Genomic DNA, 24,050 nt, shown 5'->3' on the forward strand with positions numbered 1-24,050 from the left:
CTCAGAAGCAACTCGACACGCTGGGTGCCCAGAAAATGCCTCCATGAACTCCAGGGTCATTAACCAATCATCGTCTTCTGGATAACTACCGGCACTGGTACCCAAAGTCTCCAGTACCCTTGCGGTTGTCAAGGATAAATGCTTCAGACACCGGTTGTAAAACGAACTGTACAACAACTTGATCTGTGCCCTGGGGTCGAGGATACCTTTAGCATCGCTTCCCTCCATTCATAATGACACCCTGGGGCATGGTCCCTCTAAGCCTTCAGGAATAGGGTCTTTTCCTTGCGGAAGTTCAGTGGTACATTGCTAGGAACGTGCTTCTCCAGAGACCGCAGGCTGTTTCCCCCACTGGGCCTCCACTAAGTTTCCCGACACCTCTCTGATCAGCTGAACAACTGATCCCCTGAAATGATCCCCCTGGCACTACAAGCAACTTAGCCGCCCTCCTCGCCAGAGAAGACACACTGAAAACTTGCCCCCCTCTTTCAAATAACTGACAGCTGTCACTACGGTGTAAGTGAACCTGACAGCTCTAACACCGTCACCAGCCCGCCTACTCAAACTTTCAACCAATCCCTGTTGCTCTCCCTCAACCAAGCACTGCCACTCATCTAACAACTGAGAGATCCACTCCGCCCACCTCTCACACGTCTCCGCCCCTCCTGGGGTGGACATTATCACCAGTGCCAGGCAGAGCCTGCCAGAGCTAGAACATTTATTCGCAGACTCTACCTCCAAATCAGACCACTCTTTCCTCTCTCTCCCAACTGCATGGACAGCCCCGAGTGCCACCTCTAACTCGTCAATGCTAGTCTGAACTCAAACAAAGACCGCACCCACAACGCATACAGCAATCACCAGCAAATAATACACAGAGACACACATTACAGATTTAATCAGGGCACCCACACAGCATACCAACAGACTCAAGCATCCCGGACAAAGCCCCCACAATGTAGCCCCCCCGGCCACCCTCAGGGTCGCTCGTCTCGCTGTCGTCTAGGGAAACAGCCTCGGCCCCGCCAAACTGGGTAATTCGTTTGTGTGGATGCTGTGTGAGGTACCCCACCCTGCCCAAATAACAGACATTACACCAGATGCAATTAAATGATGTACAGTTTATAGATATTACTGGAACTATATAATTAAAAGAGAATAAAATATAAAAGGAAAATAAAAGGCGCCATACTTATCAAAGTTCAATCTCTTCGTGCACAAAAACCGTTGGAGCTCAAGGACCTTCTTCTTCACCCTGCGACCCCCTCGGACCACCTTGACTGGCCGCCTGGGACCAACAACGGTGGTCGACCAGACGCTCCACACGAGTCCGTCTCTGTCTCCTCGCTGAACGTCCCGCTTGGGGTCCGACCCCGTTAGCGGACTCACAGCACCTTGTCCATCCTCTGTCTCGCTCTCCCGCCTTCTGCCCCAAAACCCTGCGCATACAGTATCTTCAAATACACCAAAACCATAACAACTATCCCAATTGGTTAATAGCACCCTCTTATCACCCTCTAAACCACAATAAGCTGCTAGCGCAAACTTTCTCAGCGTTAAAGCACAACAAAGCCGCATTCCCCAGATTAACATAACGAAAACGCCATTTTAATTAGCCTCCGCAGTAACATAAAAATCGAAACCCCCTTACAAGTACAACTGTGAAATGCAATTGCCAGTGGCTCAATAGCCAGATCAAATAGCAGAGGACTTAAATGGCATCCTTGCTGGGTGCTACGTTTAAGGTCAAACGGTTGGGATTGCTGAGAATTAGTCAAAACTGATGCAATTGGATGAGAATATAGTATCTTAATCCACTTAATAAAATTATGTCCAAAATGGAATTTTTCTAAAACCGCGGATAAATAGTGCCACTCCACCTGGTCAAACGCCTTTTCAACATCAAGAGAAATAACACTTTCAGGAATCCCTGATGAAGATGAATATAGAATATTAAAAAGATGCCTAATATTAAAAAGGGGAAGGCGATTTTTAATAAAACCAGATTGATCTTCAGAGATAATTAAGGGTAAAATGGTCTCCAGCCTACGGGCCAAAACTTTAGTTAAAATTTTAGCATCTACATTTACTAGAGACATCGGCCTGTATGAAGCACATTCTAATGGATCCTTGCCTTTTTTCGCTAAAAGAATAATACAAGCCTCATCAAATGATGCAGGCAATTTATCTAGTTTAAAAGAATCAGAAAAAACTAAACTAAGTTGGGATAAGAACAATGAAGAAAATGATTTATAAAATTCTGCAGAGAACCCCTCAGGACCAGGAGGTTTACCAGGCTGCAAAGCAGAAATAGCAGAGGATATTTCCTCTAAGGATAATGGCTCATTCAATTTATGTTTGAGATCAGAAGAAAGTTTTGGAATATTTTAAACTATTTAAAAATTGCATAACAGTAGTATTACCATTAAAGGATTCAGAGGTATAAAGTTGAGAATAAGAATTCCTGAATGTATCATTAATTTCAGAATGGTCCATAGTAATATTCCCATTACTCATTCGAATTCTAGTGATGTGTTGTTTTGCTTTAGAACGTCTAAGTTTGTTAACTAAGGACTTACCAGATTTATCCCCGTGAATATAGAACTTACTCTTACTGCCCAAAAGTTGGCGTTCAACCGGGTAAGTAGAAATAAGATTAAATTTAGTTTGAAGTTCCATTCTTTTCTTATACAGCTCCGGATCCTTGACCTGGGCATATAATTGGTCTATAGCTTTAATCTGATTGATCAATTCTAAATGTTCTTTTTGAGTCTTTCTTTTCAAATTTGCTGTACAAGAAATTACTTGACCTCTTAGATATGCTTTCATTGCATCCCAAACAATTTGACTTGAGATTTCAGGTAATACATTAGTATTTAAGAAGAAAGTTATCTGATCCTCTGTAAATTTTACAAAGCCGTTATCGGACAACAAGGTCGGATGAAAATGCCAGTGCTTATTTACTTGAGGGAGACCAGGAAGAGCTATAGACAATGTAAGTGGGGCATGATCTGAAATCAATATACTCTTTATAGTCTCAGGAACGGATGGATGAAATCGACTGATTATCAATTTAAAAAATAATCGATTCTAGTAAATGTATGGTGTACTTGTGAGGAAAAAGAGTAATCTCTTTCATATGAATGAAAAAAAATGCCAAATATCAAATATTCCATAATTGGAAAGAAAAGATTGAATTGATAAAGCAGATTGACTTAATTGTCTAGGGATAGAAGGAGATCTGTCCAAGACTGGATCCAACCAACAGTTGAAGTCACCACTCAGTATAAGAGAGTATGAGCTTAGTTCTGGCAATGCAGGAAAAAAAAAGGTCAAAAAGGTCAAAAACCCCTACATCATCCGAGTTAGGAGCATAAAGGTTGGCTAAAACTACCCATATATTATAAAGTTTCCCCGAAACAATAATAAAATGACCATTGGATCAGATATCTTATTATGAAGCTCAAAAGGAACATTTTTGTTTATAAGAATTGAAATGCCCCTCACCTTGGCTTGAAAACTTGAATGAAAATGTTGTCCTGACCATCGTACCATAAGACGAGAATTATCTGAGTAACGAATATGTGTTTCTTGTTTTTAACCAAAAAAAACTACCTCTGCTGTAAGCTGTTTAAGATGTGCGAACACCCTCCCCCTTTTAACTGGATGATTCAAACCCCTAACATTCCAGTTTACAAAGTTCAACGGACTAACCATTGAACATAAGAAAAAAAAAAGGTAGCAGGCATTAAACCATATCTGAAATTTATATGTCAACTCTGGGGCAAAGGTATAGAAGAAAAAAAAACAGGGCAAAATTACGTCCTGTATAATGCAAATATGCCAAAATTCCGTATATAATATTAGTATTGGAGTTCCCACCCACACTCTCTAAACCTACAGCAAGAAAGCTGAAAATATAAAGCAGCAAGCTCTCCCCTAGAAAAACTAACCCCCTGCTGAACTTCCAGTTAGGTAACATCTTAGTTATCTCCATTCCAACAGATCTCCATTCCAACAGTTAATAGAGTAATGAAAACGACACCAAAAAGCTTTAAGAATTACAAACTAAAATTAATCTTAATAAGAAAAAACAATACATTCAAAGTTTATAAATCTTAAAATATGATAATAATCTAAAAAGAACTTTACCCCAACTTTCCCGCTAGAATTGATAAACAAAAAAAAGATAATTTGTAAACCCAATTATACAGGAAAAAAAGCTTTAATGTCCAAGTAAGTAATCCATCCGAATCATAAAAAATAAGAAAAACACAAATAGCATCTTGAAACATCGGGAAAAAAACGCCAATCCATTTGAAAGGATTTTTGATCCAAACCTGAAACAATTTAAAGGTACAGCATCAACTGCTATTTAAAGTTAAAATAATCTAACCGGAGAGAAAAAAAAATTCATTAACTTTTAAAGAACTAAAATTATGAAAGATAGAAACTGATATTGAGAAAATGGAAAAAAAACACTTCAATAGGACGATGCAACATATTTAAGCCACTAATTAACTAAATGTGACATCAGCTTCATTTAAAATTTTTAAAAAATCTAGATTTGTAGAAAATGGAGACTGAAGTCTGGGGGAAAAACAGGAAACCATTCAAAGACATCACTTCATGAATTGATAACAATTTTTTAATGCAACACCGACTCCATTTTGAAATGAAATCTCCAAAGACCTTTAAAAGGTGTCTAATTACATAATTTCACAATCAGCTCTATTTAAGAAAAGTAGAAATGTCCGTACTGAAAAATAGAAATCCATCATATCGAAATATATTGAATTAAATGAATAATAAAAAAAGATAAAGATTAGAATATTAGAAAAAATAATAAAGGAAATAACTGTTATCTAAAAAAAAAGGAACTCGAAGTAGCAGATAGGCTATCAATAAAGGTCTGCGCCTCTGCAACTGAATTGAAACGTTTAAAATCGCTGTTCTCGAGCTTGATTTGGAGCCGGGCTGGATAGGCAAGAGAAGGATGAAGTCCACGATTGTAAAAAAAACTTTCATTACTACTCTGTATTCAGCAAGTTGACTCATAACTTGAGGTGCATAGTTCTCTACTAAACGGATAGCTTGACCTTTATATTGAAGCTTTTTACGTTGGTGAGCTTCTTTAATTTGTAAATCCTTGATTTGATAACGATGGAGGCGAATTATCACTGGACGTGGTCTCTGGCTGTCCAGTGGGCGAGATGTAAAGATACGATGCGCTCAATTGATCTCTGGAGGACTGGAAAGTAATTCACTTCCAAAAATCTCACATAGAAAGTTTGAGAAAAGTTCAATAGAAGATCCATTTTCGACAGCCTCCAGCAAACCGAGAATTCGAAGGTTTTTGTGTTTACTCCTGCTTTCAAGATCCATAACTTTAAGGGTTAACTTGCTACTTGCTACTGTGCTCTTTTAGGGTAGAGCAAACTTTTTCCAGCTCTTTACAACAACGATCTAACTTCTCTGTAACTTCAACATGTGAGAAACGTTGAGCGTGATTCTCCAGTGTAGAGTTAAGTTTATCCAGTTTCAATTCCAACGAACCAAATTGGGAAAACATATCCTGTCGGGTTTGTTCTAACAGTGACGCAATTTCAATCAAGGTGGCTCCCGATGGAATATCTTTTTTTGCCGATTTAGTAGTTTTAGGTACACTCATTGTGCAGCCAGCAGATTCAGTAGCGGGAGGAAGAGTAAAAAGTAAAATAAAAGAGAACAGGTATATGAAATGGAGTGGAACAATAGTTTTAGTGACTTAAGCTATCGCCATCTTAACCGAAAGTCCATACAAGCCAGCTTTCAAGTCACTGAATATCCCTTGGAGTACAGTTAATCCAATCAGGAAAGAATATGGCACAGCTGTAAAACTGCCTAGAGTAGACCATCCTCAAAAACTGTCCGTGCAAGAAGGGGACTAGTGGAGGAGGCCACCAGTTTTGTAAAGATGATGTGCAAAACTGATAGAGGCCTATCCACACACACTCAAGCCTATAATTGCTGGTGAAGATGCATCTACTAAATACTGACTTGAAGGGTGTGAGTAATCATGCAATCAATTATTTTGTCTTTAAAAATTTAGACCAATTTGTTTTCACTTTGACACAAGTCTTTTTCTGTTACAAAAACCAAATTAAATCCACTGTGATTCAAAACAGTAAAAGATAAATTTCCAAGTTTTCATGGGTTTTTTTCACATCTGGAGACTGCAATTTTCCCCCATTCTTTTTTCTTTACAAAACTGCTCAAGCTGTGTCAGATTGCATAGGGATCGTGGGTGAACAGTCCTTTTCAAGTCCAGCCACAAATTCTCAATTGGACTGAGGTCTGGACTCTGACTTGGGCACTCCAGGACCTTAACATTGTTGTTTTTAAGCTTTGACTTTATGCTTGGGGTCATTGTCTTGTTGGAAAACAGATCTTCTCTCAAGTTACAGTTCTCTTGCAGACTGCATCAGATTTTCCTCCAGGATTTCCCTGTATTTTGCTACATTCATTTTGCTCTCTACCTTTCAAAAGCCTTCCAGGGCTGGCTGCAAGTGAAGCAATCCCACAGCATGATGCAGCCACCACCATGCTTCATGATAGGGATGGTGTGTTTTTGATGATGTGTGGTGTTTGGCTTACGCCAAACATAGCATTTAGACTGATGGCCAAAAAGCTGAATTTTGTTTTCATCAGACCGTAGAACCTTCCAGCTGACTTTAGAGTCTCCCACATGCCTCCTGGCAAACTTTAGTCGAGATTTCAAGTGATTATTTTTCAATGGTAGCTTTCTCTTTGCCACTCTCCTGTAAAGCTGTGATTGGTGAAGCAACAGTTGTTGTATGCGCAGTCTCTCCCATCTCAGCCACTGAAGCTTGTAACTCCTCCACAGTTGTCATGGGTCTCTTGGTGGCCTCCCTCACTAGTTGCTGTCTTGCATGGTCACTCATTTTTTTGAGGATGGCCTGCTCCAGGCAGATTTATAACTGTGCCATATTCTTTCCATTTCTTGATGATTAACTTAACTGTACTCCAAGGGATGTTTGTTAACTTGGAAGTTCATTTGTATCCATTTCCGACTTGTGCTTTTCAATAACCTTTTTGTGACAATGCTTGGAGTGTTCTTTTGTCTTCATGGTGTAGTTTTTGCAAGGATACTGACCCACTAGCAGTTGGACCTTCCAGATACAGGTGTATTTTTACTACAATAAATTGAAACACTTTTTCTGCACACAGCTCTCCCAAAACAGATCTTCACTTAACTAGTTATGTAACTTCTAAAATCAGTTGGCTGCACCAGTAATAATTTGTCGTGTTTGTTACGTACCCCGTAACTGGGTTGCCAAACCAGCAGAAATGGATCACTCATTTGGAGTCTGGATTACTAGAACTAAGAAAGTTTTATTAAAGGAACAAGCAACACAGTACTCTAATCAAAAGGATAATAAATGCAACAGTTCAGCAATGATAAACACACGTACACAGAATTAGGATAACAGGATCAATCAAGCTCTATCGTCGTCTAGGGGTAAATGACCAGTTTCAAAGTGACGCAAAGTTCAGTTCAGTTCGCAGTAATCACTGCCGTGGGAGATGGACAGTGGGGGGGAGGAGAGAGAGAGCAAAACGAATGAATATTCAAGCGGCTTCCACACAGACCTTTGATATTCTTCGCAGTCAGCTTTCGGGCGAGCCCTTTGTGATGTCTTCTGAGGTCACCAACCGTGACCCCTCCGTTTCCAGATACGATCGTTTCCCTGCGGTGAACCTGACACCCAGGCAAGGGCGGACACACACACCAGGTTCCCGCCGATCATGCCGTTCCACCCTGTGCGTCTATGGCTTGGTCCTGCGTCCAGCCTTCCAAAACTTCCCACCGACTTGTGGGAGATGCACCGCTTCCAGGGTCTCGTTACCTCGGGGTGTCGTGTGTGTGTTGCCTTAGCGAACCTGTCCCTTTTTATCCCCCTGCTGGGGTATCGCCTGTCCATCACTTCAAACAGTTCAGGGTTCAAAGAGGGAGCCGATCTTGACAGCTCTCCTTCCGTTAAACTCTCCCATCCTTCATTAACATCTCCAAATGCTGCTCCATTGTTTTCCTTATCTCTCTTTCTCCTGAAGACAGGTGGCAGACCAACTGCTGATCCCACTAGTGCCAGCACAGGACAGTTAACATCTTAATCTATGTGTATTCTCGTCACATGTTATATTAAAGGGGGTGAATACTTGTGCAATGAATTGTTTTGTTTTTTATATTGGTAATTAATACTTTGTAGAGATCTGTTTTCACTTTGACACAGTATTTTTCTGTTGATCCGTGTCAAAAAAAGCCAAATTACATCCACTGTGATTCAATGTTGTAAAACAGTAACACATGGAAACTCCAAGGCACTGTGACTACACATTGCCGTAGATGGAAGTTCTATCCTGTGCTGTTTCATTTGAGTCACAGAGTCACACAGCATCAATATGGGCCCTGCCGCTCAACTGGTCCAAGCCGATCAAGATTCCCATCTAAACTAGTTCATTTGTATGCATTTGGCTCATATCCCTTAAACTTTTCTTATCCTCGTACACGTCAAAGTACTTTAAATGTTAATGTAAATGCAGAATAAAGAAGTGGGGAAATGCTGAATTTCGGTGTATTTCTCCACCAGGCTAGCTCTTTTTAAAAGGTTGTTTCGTCTATCAAGTCGAGTGGAGATGGAACGATTAATCAATTCTGTAAGTAATGAGCAATTTTATCTCAGATTTCATAAAGGTAGGAAGAACATGGGTGTTTGTGTAGATAGTGTTAAAATAGTTAAAATTGAAGGGTATTGTTTATTAGCATGCAAAGCCAGTGCAGGTCCTCCATAGCTTAAGAAAGCTTCACTAATGTTTAGCCTATATGTACGAGTGAGCATTTGGGAGACATTGGTATGAATTTGCCGGTTGCTGGAGGGCTGCAGGCATCTGCTGCTGTGTGAGAACTTGGTTTACTACTACACGTCTTACTGATGAACCTTTTTGGTTATGAATAGTTCTTTATATTATGAACAGGCAGGGAAGTGTTCTTGATGAAAAATAGCATCTATTTATGGAAATTCCATGCTTTCTCTTCCTCCTTACAATTATATTTAGAGCAGGTTTAATATCAAGTATATATATGTATGCTTTGTTTCATAGGAGCTGGGAACACCAATCCGTGTGGGCGACAGCACTGATCAAAATAACCTGGTCCCTGGACGTAGTGCAGGCTCCCAACGGCTTCGTTCACTAGACACTTTGCGAGGGTAACTACATTTTTTGAATATTTTAAAGTTCACATTGTAAATATTCCTAAAGTACATTTGAGTAAACCTGTACAAGTTGTTCTTTTCTCTGCCCCATGCTGTTTGTAGGGAAGCTTCCTGTCACAGGTTTATATAATCTTGATATTTAGTGCCTGATCTGTTGCAGAGCATACTGCTACAGTTGCTCTGTTGCTATTACTTTTTAACTTTTGTCCACTATTTGAATGGTTAGTTTTGGTTCCCTGTTCCCCTGCCCTCTCTGAGCCGCTTAAAGTCTTACTGATCTGACAATTCCAGCTGGTCTCTTCCCTTTGGCTTGATGTCATTATACTCTGAACATATAACCTCAAGAGCAGGCCGTGGGGCTCCTTCTGCTTTCCTGCTATTCATAAATGATGACTAAATTTTTTCTTGGTTCCCTGACCCTACAGATCCAACGAAACAGGGATCAATCAATTTGAGTGTTTAAAAAATAATTTTTTTTTTTTAAATTGCAACTGAGAGCTTGATGTGGTGGGTGAATCAGCCTGGTCACAGTAACACTTTGTGTTTCTGTTCCTCAGAGAATTATGAATGTATTTGAATCCCTATGAAACTGATCTCTAATCTGTTGTAAATAAAGATATAGAATGATTAGAAGTGACTTTTATGAGCCATGTTTTATGTCTTGTTTCTGTGACCCTGTTTTTCACCAGATTCGAGGTATGGGGCAGAACTGTTTTGAATGGGGTTGTTGGTTAGAATGTAACCATTTTACTGTATGTTCTTCTAGGTTGGCTTTGGTGATCATGATCTTTGTTAACTATGGAGGTGGGAGATACTGGTTCTTCAAACATGAAAGTTGGAATGGTGGGTCAGGCACTTTTCTGTGTGTTCATGTGACTAATCACTAATCTGGGACAGGTTCATACTGTGAATAAATTGCTCTTTGAAGGCTTGTTTTGTTATACTGTTTAAAACCTACCATGTTCCTGTCTCAATTATTAGATTTATTGATACTATTGGTAATCATTCTGGAAACCCCTCCTTAACCAAGCCTGCCTTTTAACCGCTCTGTTGTTCTTGTGAGTCTCCTTTAAACCTACATGTTTGGTCAGGTTTTTGATCATGTTCCTTTGTGGTTTTGTTCCTTGCACAGTGTCTTTAAAGATAACATCTTGAGATGTTTGTTTGTTATGTGCCATGCAATGACATGGAAAGACTATGATTGCCCATGACTGTTCTTGGCAAATTTTTCTACAGAAGTGGTTTGCTATTGCCCCCTTCTGGGCAGTGTCTTTATAAGACTGATGACCCGGCCATTTTCAATCCTTTTCAGAGGTTGTCTGCCTGGTATCAGTGGTCACATAACCAGGATTTGTGATGTGCACCACCTGCTCTCATGGCTTCACGTAGCCCTGATTTGGGGGGGGGGGGGGGGGGGGGAGGCGCTAAGCAGGTGCTACACCTTGCCCAAGGGTGACCTGCAGGCAAGTGGAGGGAAGGAGCACCTTGTACGTCCTTTGGTAGAGAAGCATCTCCACCCAGCCACCCTGTGTTAAAGGCATTTTATAACTGCAGCCTGTTGACAATTACTCCTTCAGTTAGTGGTTGTGCCCTTTCACTGGTTCCATGTCAACTCTTCAAAGTGCAACATAGGCAAATAGTTTTCACTTAGTTTATGTTTGATTTCGTTATCAATCTATAATATTGTAATTCCATATGTAATGCTAATATTTTCTGAATTCTTTTCTGATAGGACTAACAGTAGCAGATTTAGTTTTTCCTTGGTAAGAGTTTTTAAAATTATTTCTGCTTTAGGCAAGAGTATGATGTCTTGGATTAATAATTATCTTGCAGTTACAAGTCAGACTGGTGTTAATTCTGTTGGTAGCATGTTGCATCTATGTCAGAAAGCTTAATTCCATTCTGGGTTCAGGGGTGTTGCCTTTTTGCTAAAACATTAATCTGTACACCTGTAAAGACTGATGTGAATCATGAAATTTCCCTAAGAACACTGCTGCCTAGGTATCGTGCTTTTCCTGTATTACTTTTTGAAAAAGTTACTAAATAGCTTGGTAAAATCATAAAAAGTGCATATGGGAGACTTTTATCGATTGATGTATTTATATTGCATATAATTGCTGTAAACTTTGAAGTAATTTTGAAATTTCTCAAAGATAAATTACGCAAATGTTATGAATACAGTAGGTTCCACAGCATCTATGGAAAGATGTTCATCAGATATGGGAATGGTATTTTCAGAAATGTGATTTTAAAAAAAAATTCATATTTCCAGCACTAACTGTTGTACACATTATGCATTTTAACAGCACAGAAGGCATTTTGTGTTTTAAGCTATTAGGTGATATGAATTAAGCAACTTTAAGAAGAATGGGGTGTAATGTGTATGTACTGTATATGGAAAGTAATAAATTGTTGATTCTTCGACATATTATTGTGCCTGCTGTCCGTTTGCCCTAGGTTTGTGTTTATCATGGGAACCTCCGTTGCCCTGGCCTTGAACTCCGCATTACAGGTTAACCGCTCCAGGTGGAAGCTGTTGACTAAAGTTGCTTGGAGAACTGCTGCACTTGTTTTGCTTGGCATCTTTATCATTAACCCAAATTATTGCAAGGGACCACGTAAGTGCTGATTTAGAGATTTACTTAAAATTTTGTTTGATTTTCTTTTAGAATTAGTGAAAATAATCCTTCAGGGTCGTGGTTTTTGAAACCTCAATTTATGAATAGTAAATATGTGCATTAATCAATTATGGATATGTGTATGTGAGCAATTGAAATAGGTAAACGTGAAAAGGAAAGGCAGTAATGGGTGATTTTTCCTGTTGACACTGAACTGTTTGGTGTAAAGTACACACATGCAATGGATTAGTGTATATTCTTTTTAAAGAGGACTTGTATCTAAGTTCAAATGTATGAGGAGAAATCATGGTTTTCTGAGAAAGACTTGAACTGAATGCTGATGCAGGGAATGCTGCACATTCATTGCCCATCTCTGGCTTCCATGAGGGCACGATATGTAAGTGAAATCATTTGTAGATTGAGTAGTGTTGAAGTGGTAAGTTTACTTCACTGAAAAATATTAGTGGATTGTTTTGATCTTTACAACAATCCAGCAGAGCTCATGTGCTGCATTTGCTGACTTCTCACCTTTTCACCATGGATTCCTCAATCTCTTCTTTGAATCCAGATGACTACATCCTTTGAATTGAAAGCAGAAAGGATATTAAAATTTGCAAATGCAATGTCAATGCATGTGTGACCATAAGATATAGGAGCAGAAGCAGGTCATTCGGCCCATCGAGTCTACTCCGCCATTCAATCATGGGCTGATCCAATTCTTCCAGTCATCCCACTCCTCTGCCTTCTCCCCATACCCTTTGATGCCCTGGCTAATCAAGAGCCTCTCTATCTCTGCCTTAAATGCACCCAGTGACTTGGCCTCCACAGCTGCTCGTGGCAACAAATTCCACAGAGTTACCACCCTCTGACTAAAGTAATTTCTCTGTATCTCTCTTCTAAATGTACGTTCTTCAATCCCGAAGTCGTGCCCTCTTGTCCTAGGCTCCCCTACCATAGGAAATAACTTTGCCATATCTAATTTGTTCAGCCTTCTAACATTCGGAATGTTTCTGAGATCCCCCCCCTCGTCATTCTCCTGAACTCCAGACAATACAGTCCAAGAGCTGCCAGACGTTCCTCATACAGTAACCCTTTCATTCTTGGAATCATTCTCATGAATCTTCTCTGATGTCAGTACATCCTTTCTAAAATAAGGGGCCCAAAAGTGCACACAATACTCCAAGTGTGGTCTCACGAGTGCCTTGTAGACCCTCAACATCACATCCCTGCTCTTATATTCTGTACCTCTAGAAATGAATGCCAACATTGCATTCGCCTTCTTCAGCACCGACTCAACCTGGAGGTTAACCTTTAGGGTATCCTGCACAAGGACTCCCAAGTCCCTTTGCATCTCTGCATTTTGAATTCTCTCCCCACCAAAGTGCAACAACATGCACTTTCCAACATTGTATTTCATTTGCCACTTCTTTGCCCATTCCCCTAAACTATCTAAGTCCCTCTGCAGGCTCTCTGTTTCCTCAACACTACCTGCACATCCACCAACCTTGGTATCATCGGCAAATTTATCCACAAATCCATTCATCCCATAGTCCAAATCATTGACATATATTGTAAAAAGCAGTGGACCCAACACCAACCCCTGTGGAACTCCACTGGTAACCGCAGCCAGCCAGAATAGGATTCATTTATTCCCACTCTGTTTTCTGCCGATCGGCCAATGCTCCACCCATGCTAGTAACTCCCCTGTAATTCCATGGGCTCTTTTCTTGCTAAGCAGCCTCATGTGTGGCACCTTGTCAAAGGCCTTCTGAAAATCCAAGTACACCACGTCTACTACATCTCCTTTGTCTACCCTGCTTGTAATTTTCTCAAAAAATTGCAGTAGGTTAGTCATGCAGGATTTTTTTTTCAGGAAACCATGCTGGCTTTGGCCTATCTTGTCATGTGCCTCCAGGTATTCCATAATCTCATCCCTATCAATCGATTCCAACAACTTCCCAACCACTGATGTCAGGCTAACAGGTGTATAGCTTCCTTTCTGCTGCCTCTCACCCTTCTTAAATAGCGGAGTAGCATTTGCAGTTTTCTAGTCATCCAGTACAATGCCAGAACCTATCGATTCTTGAAAGATCATTGTTAATGCTTCCGTAATCTCTCCAGCTACTTCCTTCAGAACCCGAGGATGCATTCCATCAGGTCCAGAAGATTTATCCACCCTCAGACCATTAATTTTCACTGCACGGTAGTGTCCTTCCTCCGTTCGAAAATTTCTTATTTGGAATATCTGTCTTGCACTTCCTTCATTTTTCACGGAAACTCCATCCATTCCTCCTCTGCTGTCCTTCCTGCTAGTGTCCCTTTCCAGTCAACCTTGGCCAGTTCTCCTCTCATGCTGTTGTAATTTCCTTTGTTCCACTGGAAACACAAAATAAAAAAGCTCACTTCAGACTTTTAAATCTATACTTTATGCTTTCACCAATGTTTAGAATTGCTATTTTGAACTAGGTTTGTTGACACATGAGACGGATAATAATTCTCAAAACTCTGTAAAACTATACTTCATCTTTGTATAGTTTATAAATGAAAAATAACTGAGTTGGCTACAGCAGCCTTAAAATTCCTCAGATTTATGAGAAATATGATGAACTGTAAGGCAATAACTTGTCGAAATGTCAAAAGGTAGTGGGAAATGATTCTCCGTTACTGATCCGCAAATCCATGCTCTTGTGTTTAGAGGTAATGGGTTAATGCTGTCTGTGAACTTTGTATTTAGTCTTATAGTATCATTTTAGTTTTGAAGTTATAATTTCTGATTTTTCCTGAGATCAGCATTTTTAAAAAATAGATGTTTAGCTACTTAATCTTCAATTTCTCAACTGTCATCTTGAGATTCAAGCCATTGTTGCTTGATCAGTAGGTCGCAGAATGCTATCTGCTAGTTCATGATCTTATCCACTTTACTACAGAGTTTACTGTGTAGGAGTCCTGAGTATTCACAGGTCTGATTTGCCAGTAAAGGCCCACCGGATTCTCTTTTCCCAATAGAAGTATAAGATAGTTTTGAGGGAACAGGGAATTGAGGACCAAGTTCAAAGAAAATCTGTTAACGAAGTACATATGTCCCCATATACAATCCTGAATTTCTTACTGGAATTCACAGTAGAAACAAAGGAACACCACAGAATCGATGAAAACTGCACTCAAGACAGATGAACAACCTCATGTGTAGAAGATAAACTATGCAAAACAAAAATAAATAAAAACATAATAGTAATAAATATCAAGAACCTGAAATGAAGAAGTCTTGAAAGTGAGTCCATGGGTTGTGGGAACAGTTCAGTGTTGGAGTGAGTGAAGATATTCCCTCTGGCTCAAGAGCCTGATGGTTGAGGAATGATAACTGTTTCTGAACCTGGTGGTGTGGGTAATGAAGCTCCTGTAGCTTCCTCCTGATGGCAGTAGTGAGAAGAGAGTGTGAGCTGAATGTAGACGTCCTTAATTGTGGATGCTGTTTTTTGCGACGCCATTCCTTGTATACGTGCTCAATTGTGGGGGAGTGCTTTACCCATGATGAACATGGTTGTATCTACTACCTGTTGTAGATGTTTCCCTTCAAGAGCAGTGCTGTTTCCATATCTGGCAGTGATGCAACCATATCTGCTGTGATTTGGCCATGTTATCCGCAGACTTAAATATGGTATTGGAGTTGTGCTTAGCCTCACGGTCATGAGTGTAGAGGGAAAAGAGCCTTGTGATACACCTGTGCTGCTGGTGATTGCGGAGGAACTGTTGTTGCCAATCTGAAGTGACTGGGGTCCGCAAGTGAGGAAATCAGTGATCCATTTTACAAGGAGATATTGAGGGCTTGGTCTTGGAGCTTATTGATTAGTTTTGAGGGGATGATAGTATTGAATGCTGAGCTGTAGTCAGTGAACAGCTTCTTGATGTATACGCTTTCACTGTCCAGATTTTCCAAGGTTGAGTGAAGAGCCAATGGAATGGCATCTGTTGTTGACCCGTTGTGACATGAGGCAAACTAGACCAGATCCAAGTCATTCCTTTAGAAGTTGAAATGTTTCACCATCGTCTCAAAACATTTCATTACAGTGGATCTAAGTGCTACTGGACAACAGTAATTGAGGTCGGTTACCATGTTCCTCTTGGGCCCCAGTATAATTGCTGCCTGCTTGAAGCAGCCGAGTACCTCAGACCATCAAAGCAAGAGGGTAAAGATCTCAGTGAACATGCCAGCCAGTTGATCACCCCAGGTCTTCGATACTTGGCTGGGTAATGGATCCAGGCTGATGCTTTTCATGGGTTCACCCTCCTGAAGGATGCTGTCACATTGGCTTCAGAGCTTGAAATCACAGGATCATTGGAGGCTGTGGGAGTTTGTGAAGATGCCTCTGTATTTTGCTGGCCATAAAGGTAGTTCAGCATGGACTAGATAGGTCAAAGGGCAGTTTCAGTGCTGTAGTGCAGGGGTCCCCAACCTTTTGTGCACTGTGGACTGGTTTAATATTGACAATATTCTTGCGGACCTCGCGTGCGTTCAAGTTCAACAGTGGGCATGACGGAATGAGGAAAAGTGCAGCTGACTCATATCGGTTCACATCGCCAAATCATATTGGTGTCCTCTCGGCTCGGTGGTTGGGGACCACTGCTGTAGTGTTCTGTGAATAGTGATCCATGTTACAAAGGGACACTGGCAGAATACAGAGCTGGACTGAGGTGACAGAGTGGAGTTCTCAACCCAAAGAAGTATGAAGTAATTCTCTTTGTAAGTTCAAATTTGAAGGCAAAACACATGGTTAATGGCATGATTCTAGGCGTTGTGGAGGAGCCAAGGGCTGTTGGGTTTCACTTCCATAGATCACTCAGATTTGCCGTGCAAGTTGATAGGGTGGTTCAGAGGGCATATGGTTTGTTGGCCTTCAGGGGATGGAGATCAAGAGCTGTGAGGTAATGTTGTAGCTCTATAAAACTCTGGTTAGAACACACTAGGAATGTTGTGTTCAGTTTTGGTGGACTCATTATAGGAAGGATTATAGAAGCTTTAGAGAAGGTGCAGAAGAGATTTGTCAGGACAATGTGAGAATTAGAGAACATTTCTTATTAGAATAGGTTGAATGAGCTAGGGCTTTTCTCTTTGGAGTGAAAGATGACGAGAGGTGACTTGATAGAAGTATACAGGATAATAAGAGGACATAGGTACAGTAGACAGCCACTGCCTTTTGCCCAGGGTGGCAATAGATAATATGAGAGGGCATAATTTTAAGGTGATTGGAGGAAAGTATAGGGGGGACTGAAAGAAGCTGCCCAGGCTTGTAAATCTAGTCAGCTCCATCTTGGGTACAAGCCTACAAAGCACCCAGGACATCTTCAGGGAGCGGTGTCTCAGAAAGGCAGTGTCCATTATTAAGGACCTCCAGCACCCAGGACATGCCCTTTTCTCACTGTTACCATCAAGTAGGAGATACAGAAGCCTGAAGGCGCACATTCAGCGATTCAGGAACAGCTTCTTCCCCTCTGCCATCCAATTCTTAAATGGACATTGAATCCTTGTACACTACCTCACTTTAATATACAGTATTTCTGATTTTTGCACGTTTTTAATCTAGTCAATATATGTCTACTGTAATTGATTTACTTACTATTTTTATTTTATTATTTTTTCTCTTCTATATTATGTACTGCATTGAGCTGCTGCTAAGTTAACAAATTTCACGTCACATGCCAGTGATAATAAACCTGATTCTGATTTTGGATGTTGGTTTTAATACAGAGTGGTGGGTGCATGGAATACCATGTTAAGGGGTAGTGATAGAGGCTGATGCATTATAGACATTTAAGAGACTTTTAGATAGGCACATGGATGATGGTAGTGTGGAGGGCTAGGTGGAAGGGAAAGGTAGATTACCTTGGAGTAGTTAAAAGCTCAATATAACATTGTGGGCTGAAGGACCTGTACCGTAAGTAAACAGAAACATTTCCAGTTTCAGTCCTTGGTTTATCCTAAAGAGAAATAAATTATATTGTACAGGTGCTTCATCAAGGCAACTTAAAATCGCATTATCCAAAATATTTTGTAACATACTATAAGTAGGATAGGTAGCTGATTAGAAGCACATTTAATTTAAATATAATTGGAGAACTAGTGTAGTAATGGAGATACCATTTTTGAAACAGATGTGCCCTGTCCTGGATAGCTTGTAAGTATATTTAGAACTCATTCCAAACAGAGTGATACCACTGGCAAAGTTGTTCATTATTGACAGTCTGAGGAACTCTTCTATTTCTTTGCTGCTTTTTTCCCTGTAGTTTCCTGGGATACTCTGAGGATTCCTGGTGTGCTTCAGAGGCTAGGTCTTTCGTATGGTGTGGTTGCTGTCCTGGAGCTTTTGTGTGGAAAAGTATATCCTGAAAGTCTTGCTTTGGTAAAAAAAAAGTTTTGATACATTTCTCCTTACCTTGCTTTAGTGGTTGAGTGTTTCATCTTCATTATTTTTTTGGTTTCAGTTCTGGAACACCAATACTGAAACTTGTAACATTGAAAATTGCCTCTTCGCAAATTATTCTATTCGTTGTGTGCATATATTTTAAGAAATCTCATTTTCAAGTTATGAATTAAAAAAATATATAGCCATAAATTTCTGCATGAAATTGGCAACTGTTCCTGTAAGTCCTGCTTAAGGGCATTGGGTGAAATTGCTGGAGGAGGGTGTTTCGTAACAACATTTTTTTGTGGTACTGCTCTTGTTCCTATCTAGTTAGTTTGGCTAGGAAAGCAGGGATCTGGCTAAAAGAATTAACCTTCCACTTGTATTGCTGCCAAGAGAAAATCTGCAGCTGCTGGAAATCCAAGCAACACACACAAAATGCTGGAAGAACTCAGCAGACCATTCAGCATCTGCGGAAAAAGAATAAGGTCTCAGCCTGAAACGTCGACTGTACTTTTTTCCATAGATGCTGCCTGGACTGCTGAGTTCCTCCAGTATTTTATATTTGTATTGTTGCACTCAGTTCACTGAGTAGGTTGTGATGGCATAATGAATTGTAGAATGTTAGTCTGGCTCTTTTACAAGTTCACTGCAAGTTCTGTTTGGAGAATGGTTTTACTGTTGTCACAGTAGTAGGAGCATGGAGATAATCATTTAGAGATAGACTAAAGGGCTAGTCATTCACAGGCTTGAATGTGAGTTTAGTTCCTACCATGAGAATTTGAAAATTTGACTACTAATTTGAAAGAAATTGACAAATGAGGAATTGGTGTCAGTAAAAGTGACCATGAAATTGCAACATATTCTTTCTATAGGGGGGAAAAAAAAGACTGCCCTTTTTTTTGGGAAGTGATTTAGCTCGAAATGTCGACTCTTTATTCCTTTCCATAGATGCTACTTGACCTGCTGAGCTCCTTCAGCATTTTCTCTGGATTTCCAGCATCTGCAAAATCTCTAGTGTTTATGATTGCTTAACTTCTGTTTTCCTCAAGTTATGCAGTGTTAGAAAGTGGCTTGGACTTGGAAGATTTTTGACTTTTGAGGTTGTTGATGATTGGCCTCATTAAAGTTTTCTACTAATGATTCTTGGTCCTTAAAGGCACAAATTGTTCTTGCAATAGCCTTTTTTTTTTATATGCTTTTTAATTTTCATAGGACAACTTGTGGTCTCCAGCCAGGGATGTTTTGATCTACTGGCCCCAGTGGATCTTTATTTTGCTATTGGAGTGTGCTTGGCTGTGTCTAACATTACTGTTGCCTGTACCAGGTTGTCCACAGTAAGTACTTGTTTTTCTGTGATTTCTGCAGTGGAATAACTAATTTTTTTTCCATTAGATTAAATTTACCAATAGGCAAGGTGAGAAGCAGGATGATATTGGTTCCTAAGCTGCACAAAGGCTGGAGGTGGTCCTCCGTCCTATCAATATTATTTCTCCTGTACACTGATAAATTTCCAGTGTTGCTATATTTTTAAGTTATCTGGGGCTGATGAGTAGGAATGGGGATCTAGAGTGCTGATATACAGTATTTAACAGAGCTGTCCCCACTGATTTATCCTTTGTCCTTAAGACCAAGCTATCATTTAAGAAACATCCTCTGTTGTAAAGGAGGAATTTAGCCTCCTTTATTCATAATTATCCAGTTACTAAACCTGCTTGATTACGGGAAAGCCTAACAGCCTTATGGTGTTTTTCAGTCATCATGCCGCTATTTAAGTAATCCAAATAATATGTTATTCTCGATTACTGTTGATGATTTACATTCCCAACTAACCCATATGCAGTTGACCCCCTTCTGTCATCTTCACTCTGTAATGCATATACTGTATACTCCATAGACTGCAACCTGTTTTAATGCACTTTTGTGGGATGTTGCTGGGATTTGCCGTAAGAATGTGGTGTGAAGGTTTTCCCTTGAACTACAATAGTGTGTTGGTGTTCCCACACTGTAGCGATGTGAGAAGCTCTAGTATTTTGATTCTGTGATTGTTCAGTTGTAATATTTGAAGAGGCTATTCAAGAAAACACACCCCTGATTGTGCAGGAGGTTAGGTAAAAGTCTTTTGCTTTTCTGCCTCCTGATTGTTCTTTCAATTGGAGATATTTTATTCAGGAGTTCTTTCAAATGTTAATATTCAGCCGAAGAAAATCTAACTTCTTGATGTCAGAGTTGACGTCTTTTTCTAGTAAAAAGATAGTGACCCTACATCAGGACTACAGTGTAAGAATGAAAGAGATTGGCTGTCCGCTTTACATTCTTAGTCCTGATACAGGGTCTTAAGTTGAAATGTCAACTATCTCTCTGAGCTTCTCTAGCAGCTTGCTATTTTTTTGTTTGCTCCAGGCTTTGTATGATTGTTTAATTCCAAGTCAAGATTGAAGCTCTCTAATTTTCTAGGATGAGCCACCAAATCCTCATTTTATATCATAAAAAGGCTATGCTTGGTCTTGGCATTCCCATTGGTTCCATACCCTTATTTTCTCAGTCACGTATTCTCTTGCATGCCTATCAATTCCCTCCAATACTCCTGCCACCCATGTACATTGAGAATAATTTACAGTACACCATTAACGTACCTGGTCAGAGAAAGCATGTACAAACTCTATGCAGAGATGATAACCAGGTTGTTGGAGCTGTTAAACTTGTATCTAAGTAAGAGGATGTGTTGCTTGTCAGGGGTTACCTTGGCCCTGGAGGGATTGGAGACTTTGGACAGTTTGCAAACTGCACTGGAGGAGCAGCAGGCTACATTGATCGTTTGGTCTTTGGAAAGAACCATATCTACCAACACCCCTCTTGTGCGGTAAGCACCTGCTGGATTTTACAATTCAGTAACATTTTAAGAATTGCACTTTTTCATTCAAGCACAGTTTTACTTCTGTGGTTAATCAGAAAGAGGGTCTAATTTTCTATAATGGCACAGTATAATTATCATGTATTTGATTTTTAAGGCAAAGTGGTAAGATTTGATATGGCATATGAGAGAGTACTGATCTCTCCATACCTAACAACATGATGGTGTTCCATGGTTATCTGCTCCAGAGAAACCGGGGAATTATAGACCGGTTAGCCTGACATCGGTGGTGGGGAAAATGCTGAGTCAGTTATCAAAGATATGATAACAGCACATTTGGAAAGCGGTGAAATCATCGGACAAAGTCAGCATGGATTTGTGAAAGGAAAATCATGTCTGCTTGATTGAAGACAGTATTTCCATCTCCTTGACACCGTGCTTTTGAGAGCTGTTCAGATGCTTATGAGCCTTTCATCACCTGACCACGAAGAACATTTTTTAAAAAATCAACAATGCTCATCTGATACCAAAAGCATCACACATATCTTTATAGCTTCTGGACCTGTGTATTCCACCATCTCAGACCAGCCTTTTACTCTGCGAGCTTGAAGTCAAGTAAAACTATGCGTGTCCCAATTCTCATCCAGTCTCATTCGTCTATCACCTAAATTAATGGTGGTCTGGTTAATTAAAGACCCAGTTTTAAATTCCTTTATAAACATTTAATTCTTTTTTCAGCTCTCCTATTCCTAGCTCTGTAGTCTCATCTTGCCCTCAGATACATCTGCTTCTTACAAGGCTCTCCTCAGTTTTATTTGTTCCTCCATCAGAGGCTATGCCTCAGCTGCCAAAGTCAAAAATCCTAACACGTTTTCCCCAAATGCTCCTCTCTCTTAAAACATTCCATAAAATCTCTCTCTTTGATCAAGCTTTTAGGCATATGTCCTAGTATCTCTTGTATGAGGCTCAGAGTTAAGTTTTATTTGATAAAACCATGTGTAAAGTCCTAAGGACACTTTAGCACATGGATAGGTTAGGTGAGTGGGCAAATTCATGGCAAATGCAATTTAATGTGGACAAATGTGAGGTTATCCACTTTGGTGGCATGAACAGGAAAACAGACTATTATCTGAATGGCGGCCGATTAGGAAAAGGGGAGGTGCAACGAGACCTGGGTGTCATTGTACACCAGTCATTGAAAGTGGGCATGCAGGTACAGCAGGCAGTGAAAAAGGTGAATGGTATGCTGGCATACCATAGCAAGAGGATTCGAGTACAGGAGCAGGGAGGTACTACTGCAGTTGTACAAGGCTTTGGTGAGACCACACCTGGAGTATTGTGTGCAGTTTTGGTCCCCTAATCTGAGGAAAGACATCCTTGCCATAGAGGGGAGTACAAAGAAGGTTCACCAGATTGATTCCTGGGATGGCAGGACTCTCATATGATGAAAGACTGGATCGACTAGGCTTATACTCGTTGGAATTTAGAAGATCGAGGGGGGATCTTATTGAAACGTATAAAATCCTAAAAGGATTGGACAGGCTAGATGCAGGAAGATTGTTCCCGATGTTGGGGAAGTCCAGAACGAGGGGTCACAGTTTGAGGATAAAGGGGAAGCCTTTTAGGACCGAGATTGGGAAAAACTTCTTCACACAGAGAGTGGTGAATCTGTGGAATTCTCTGCCACAGGAAACAGTTGAGGCCAGTTCATTGGCTATATTTAAGAGGGAGTTAGATATGGCCCTTGTGGCTAAAGGGATCGGGGGTGTGGAGGGAAGGCTGGTACAGGGTTCTGAGTTGGATGATCAGCCATGATCATACTGAATGGCGGTGCAGGCTCGAAGGGCCGAATGGCCTACTCCTGCACCTATTTTCTATGTTTCTAAGATCTTGCATCACCTGAAGTACTACTTAGACTCTTTGCAGAAAGTTTGCTTCCTTAGCGACTCTTTAGTTTGAATGAGACTCAACAATGGTCTATATTTTTGAGGCAGATACAAATCTCGATGGTTGACGTGTCTTTTATTGGACTTGATTAGTGTGGGCCTTGTATCACTATAAATGGGTGTTCTATTTTGATTATACATGCTGGGCCGGAGAATAATGTTTGGAGGAATTTATAAGTGACCCTAGTTTAATAACTCTAAATATAGCAAGAAATTGGGCCCAAATAGTACTTCAGCGAATGCCACATGTTGAGAAGGATCTTCCAGCTGAATTAACAAGCAAAAAATGTACATGATGGAAAAAATGGTGAGAAATAAGGGGGTAGGAGGGTGGTCAAGATCTACTTCACGTTACTGTTTTCTGCTAATTACATTCTGACTGAAACTAATGGAAGATAATTACTCCAATGTTGAAATGCTGTTTTTGGTCTCAGTCAAGCTCTGTGCGTAAAGGTATACCCTGAAAGTTACTGTAAGAATAGCCACAAAGGGAAGAGTTGAAAGAGGAGCACCAGAACACAATTAAATAAACCATTTGAACATGACCCATGTTCTGTGAAATCTTTGCTAACATGGCCTTTCCATGTTAGGACTGTGGATGATGCCTTTTTATTCTGTTTTAAAATATTTCAAGGCTTTTTTTTTATCAGGGTTGTAATCAACATCCAAATGTTTTTTTTTTCTTTTTAAGAGACTTTATAAGACAACAGTGCCTTTTGATCCAGAGAACCTGCTGGGACTAATCAATTCAATTGTGATGACATTTCTAGGACTACAGGTATCAACATTTTTCAGTTACACTGACTCTGGAGGTTCTTTGTCCAGTGAGTCCAGAAGCAGTTAGTTGTCTTGATGTGAGATGCACCCATGTGGCTCTTTGTGCGATCCTTATAATGTGTTTCCACACATTGTTCCAGTCTGTAGAAGATATTTAATCTTTTATTGGATTCCAGCAG

General features: G+C 40.2%; 1 protein-coding gene across 2 annotated transcripts in view; it reads left to right on the plus strand.

The window, feature by feature from the left end:
• Positions 1–24,050, plus strand: part of hgsnat (heparan-alpha-glucosaminide N-acetyltransferase) — a 77,692-nt gene that overhangs the window by 41,077 nt on the left and 12,565 nt on the right. Inside the window, exons 6-14 of one of the 2 annotated variants that reach the window (XM_072256338.1) lie at positions 8,652–8,718; positions 9,163–9,269; positions 10,042–10,118; positions 11,008–11,038; positions 11,733–11,893; positions 18,176–18,291; positions 19,510–19,631; positions 21,031–21,157; positions 23,786–23,872. In XM_072256338.1, the coding sequence (XP_072112439.1) occupies positions 8,652–8,718; positions 9,163–9,269; positions 10,042–10,118; positions 11,008–11,038; positions 11,733–11,893; positions 18,176–18,291; positions 19,510–19,631; positions 21,031–21,157; positions 23,786–23,872 (895 nt within the window). Of the gene's footprint in view, positions 1–8,651; positions 8,719–9,162; positions 9,270–10,041; positions 10,119–11,007; positions 11,039–11,732; positions 11,894–18,175; positions 18,292–19,509; positions 19,632–21,030; positions 21,158–23,785; positions 23,873–24,050 lie in introns of those variants that run through there. The other variant, XM_072256339.1, reaches the window with a different exon arrangement.

Source organism: Mobula birostris, chromosome 4, assembly GCF_030028105.1.
Source record: "Mobula birostris isolate sMobBir1 chromosome 4, sMobBir1.hap1, whole genome shotgun sequence".
Taxonomy (NCBI): Eukaryota; Metazoa; Chordata; class Chondrichthyes; order Myliobatiformes; family Myliobatidae; genus Mobula; species Mobula birostris.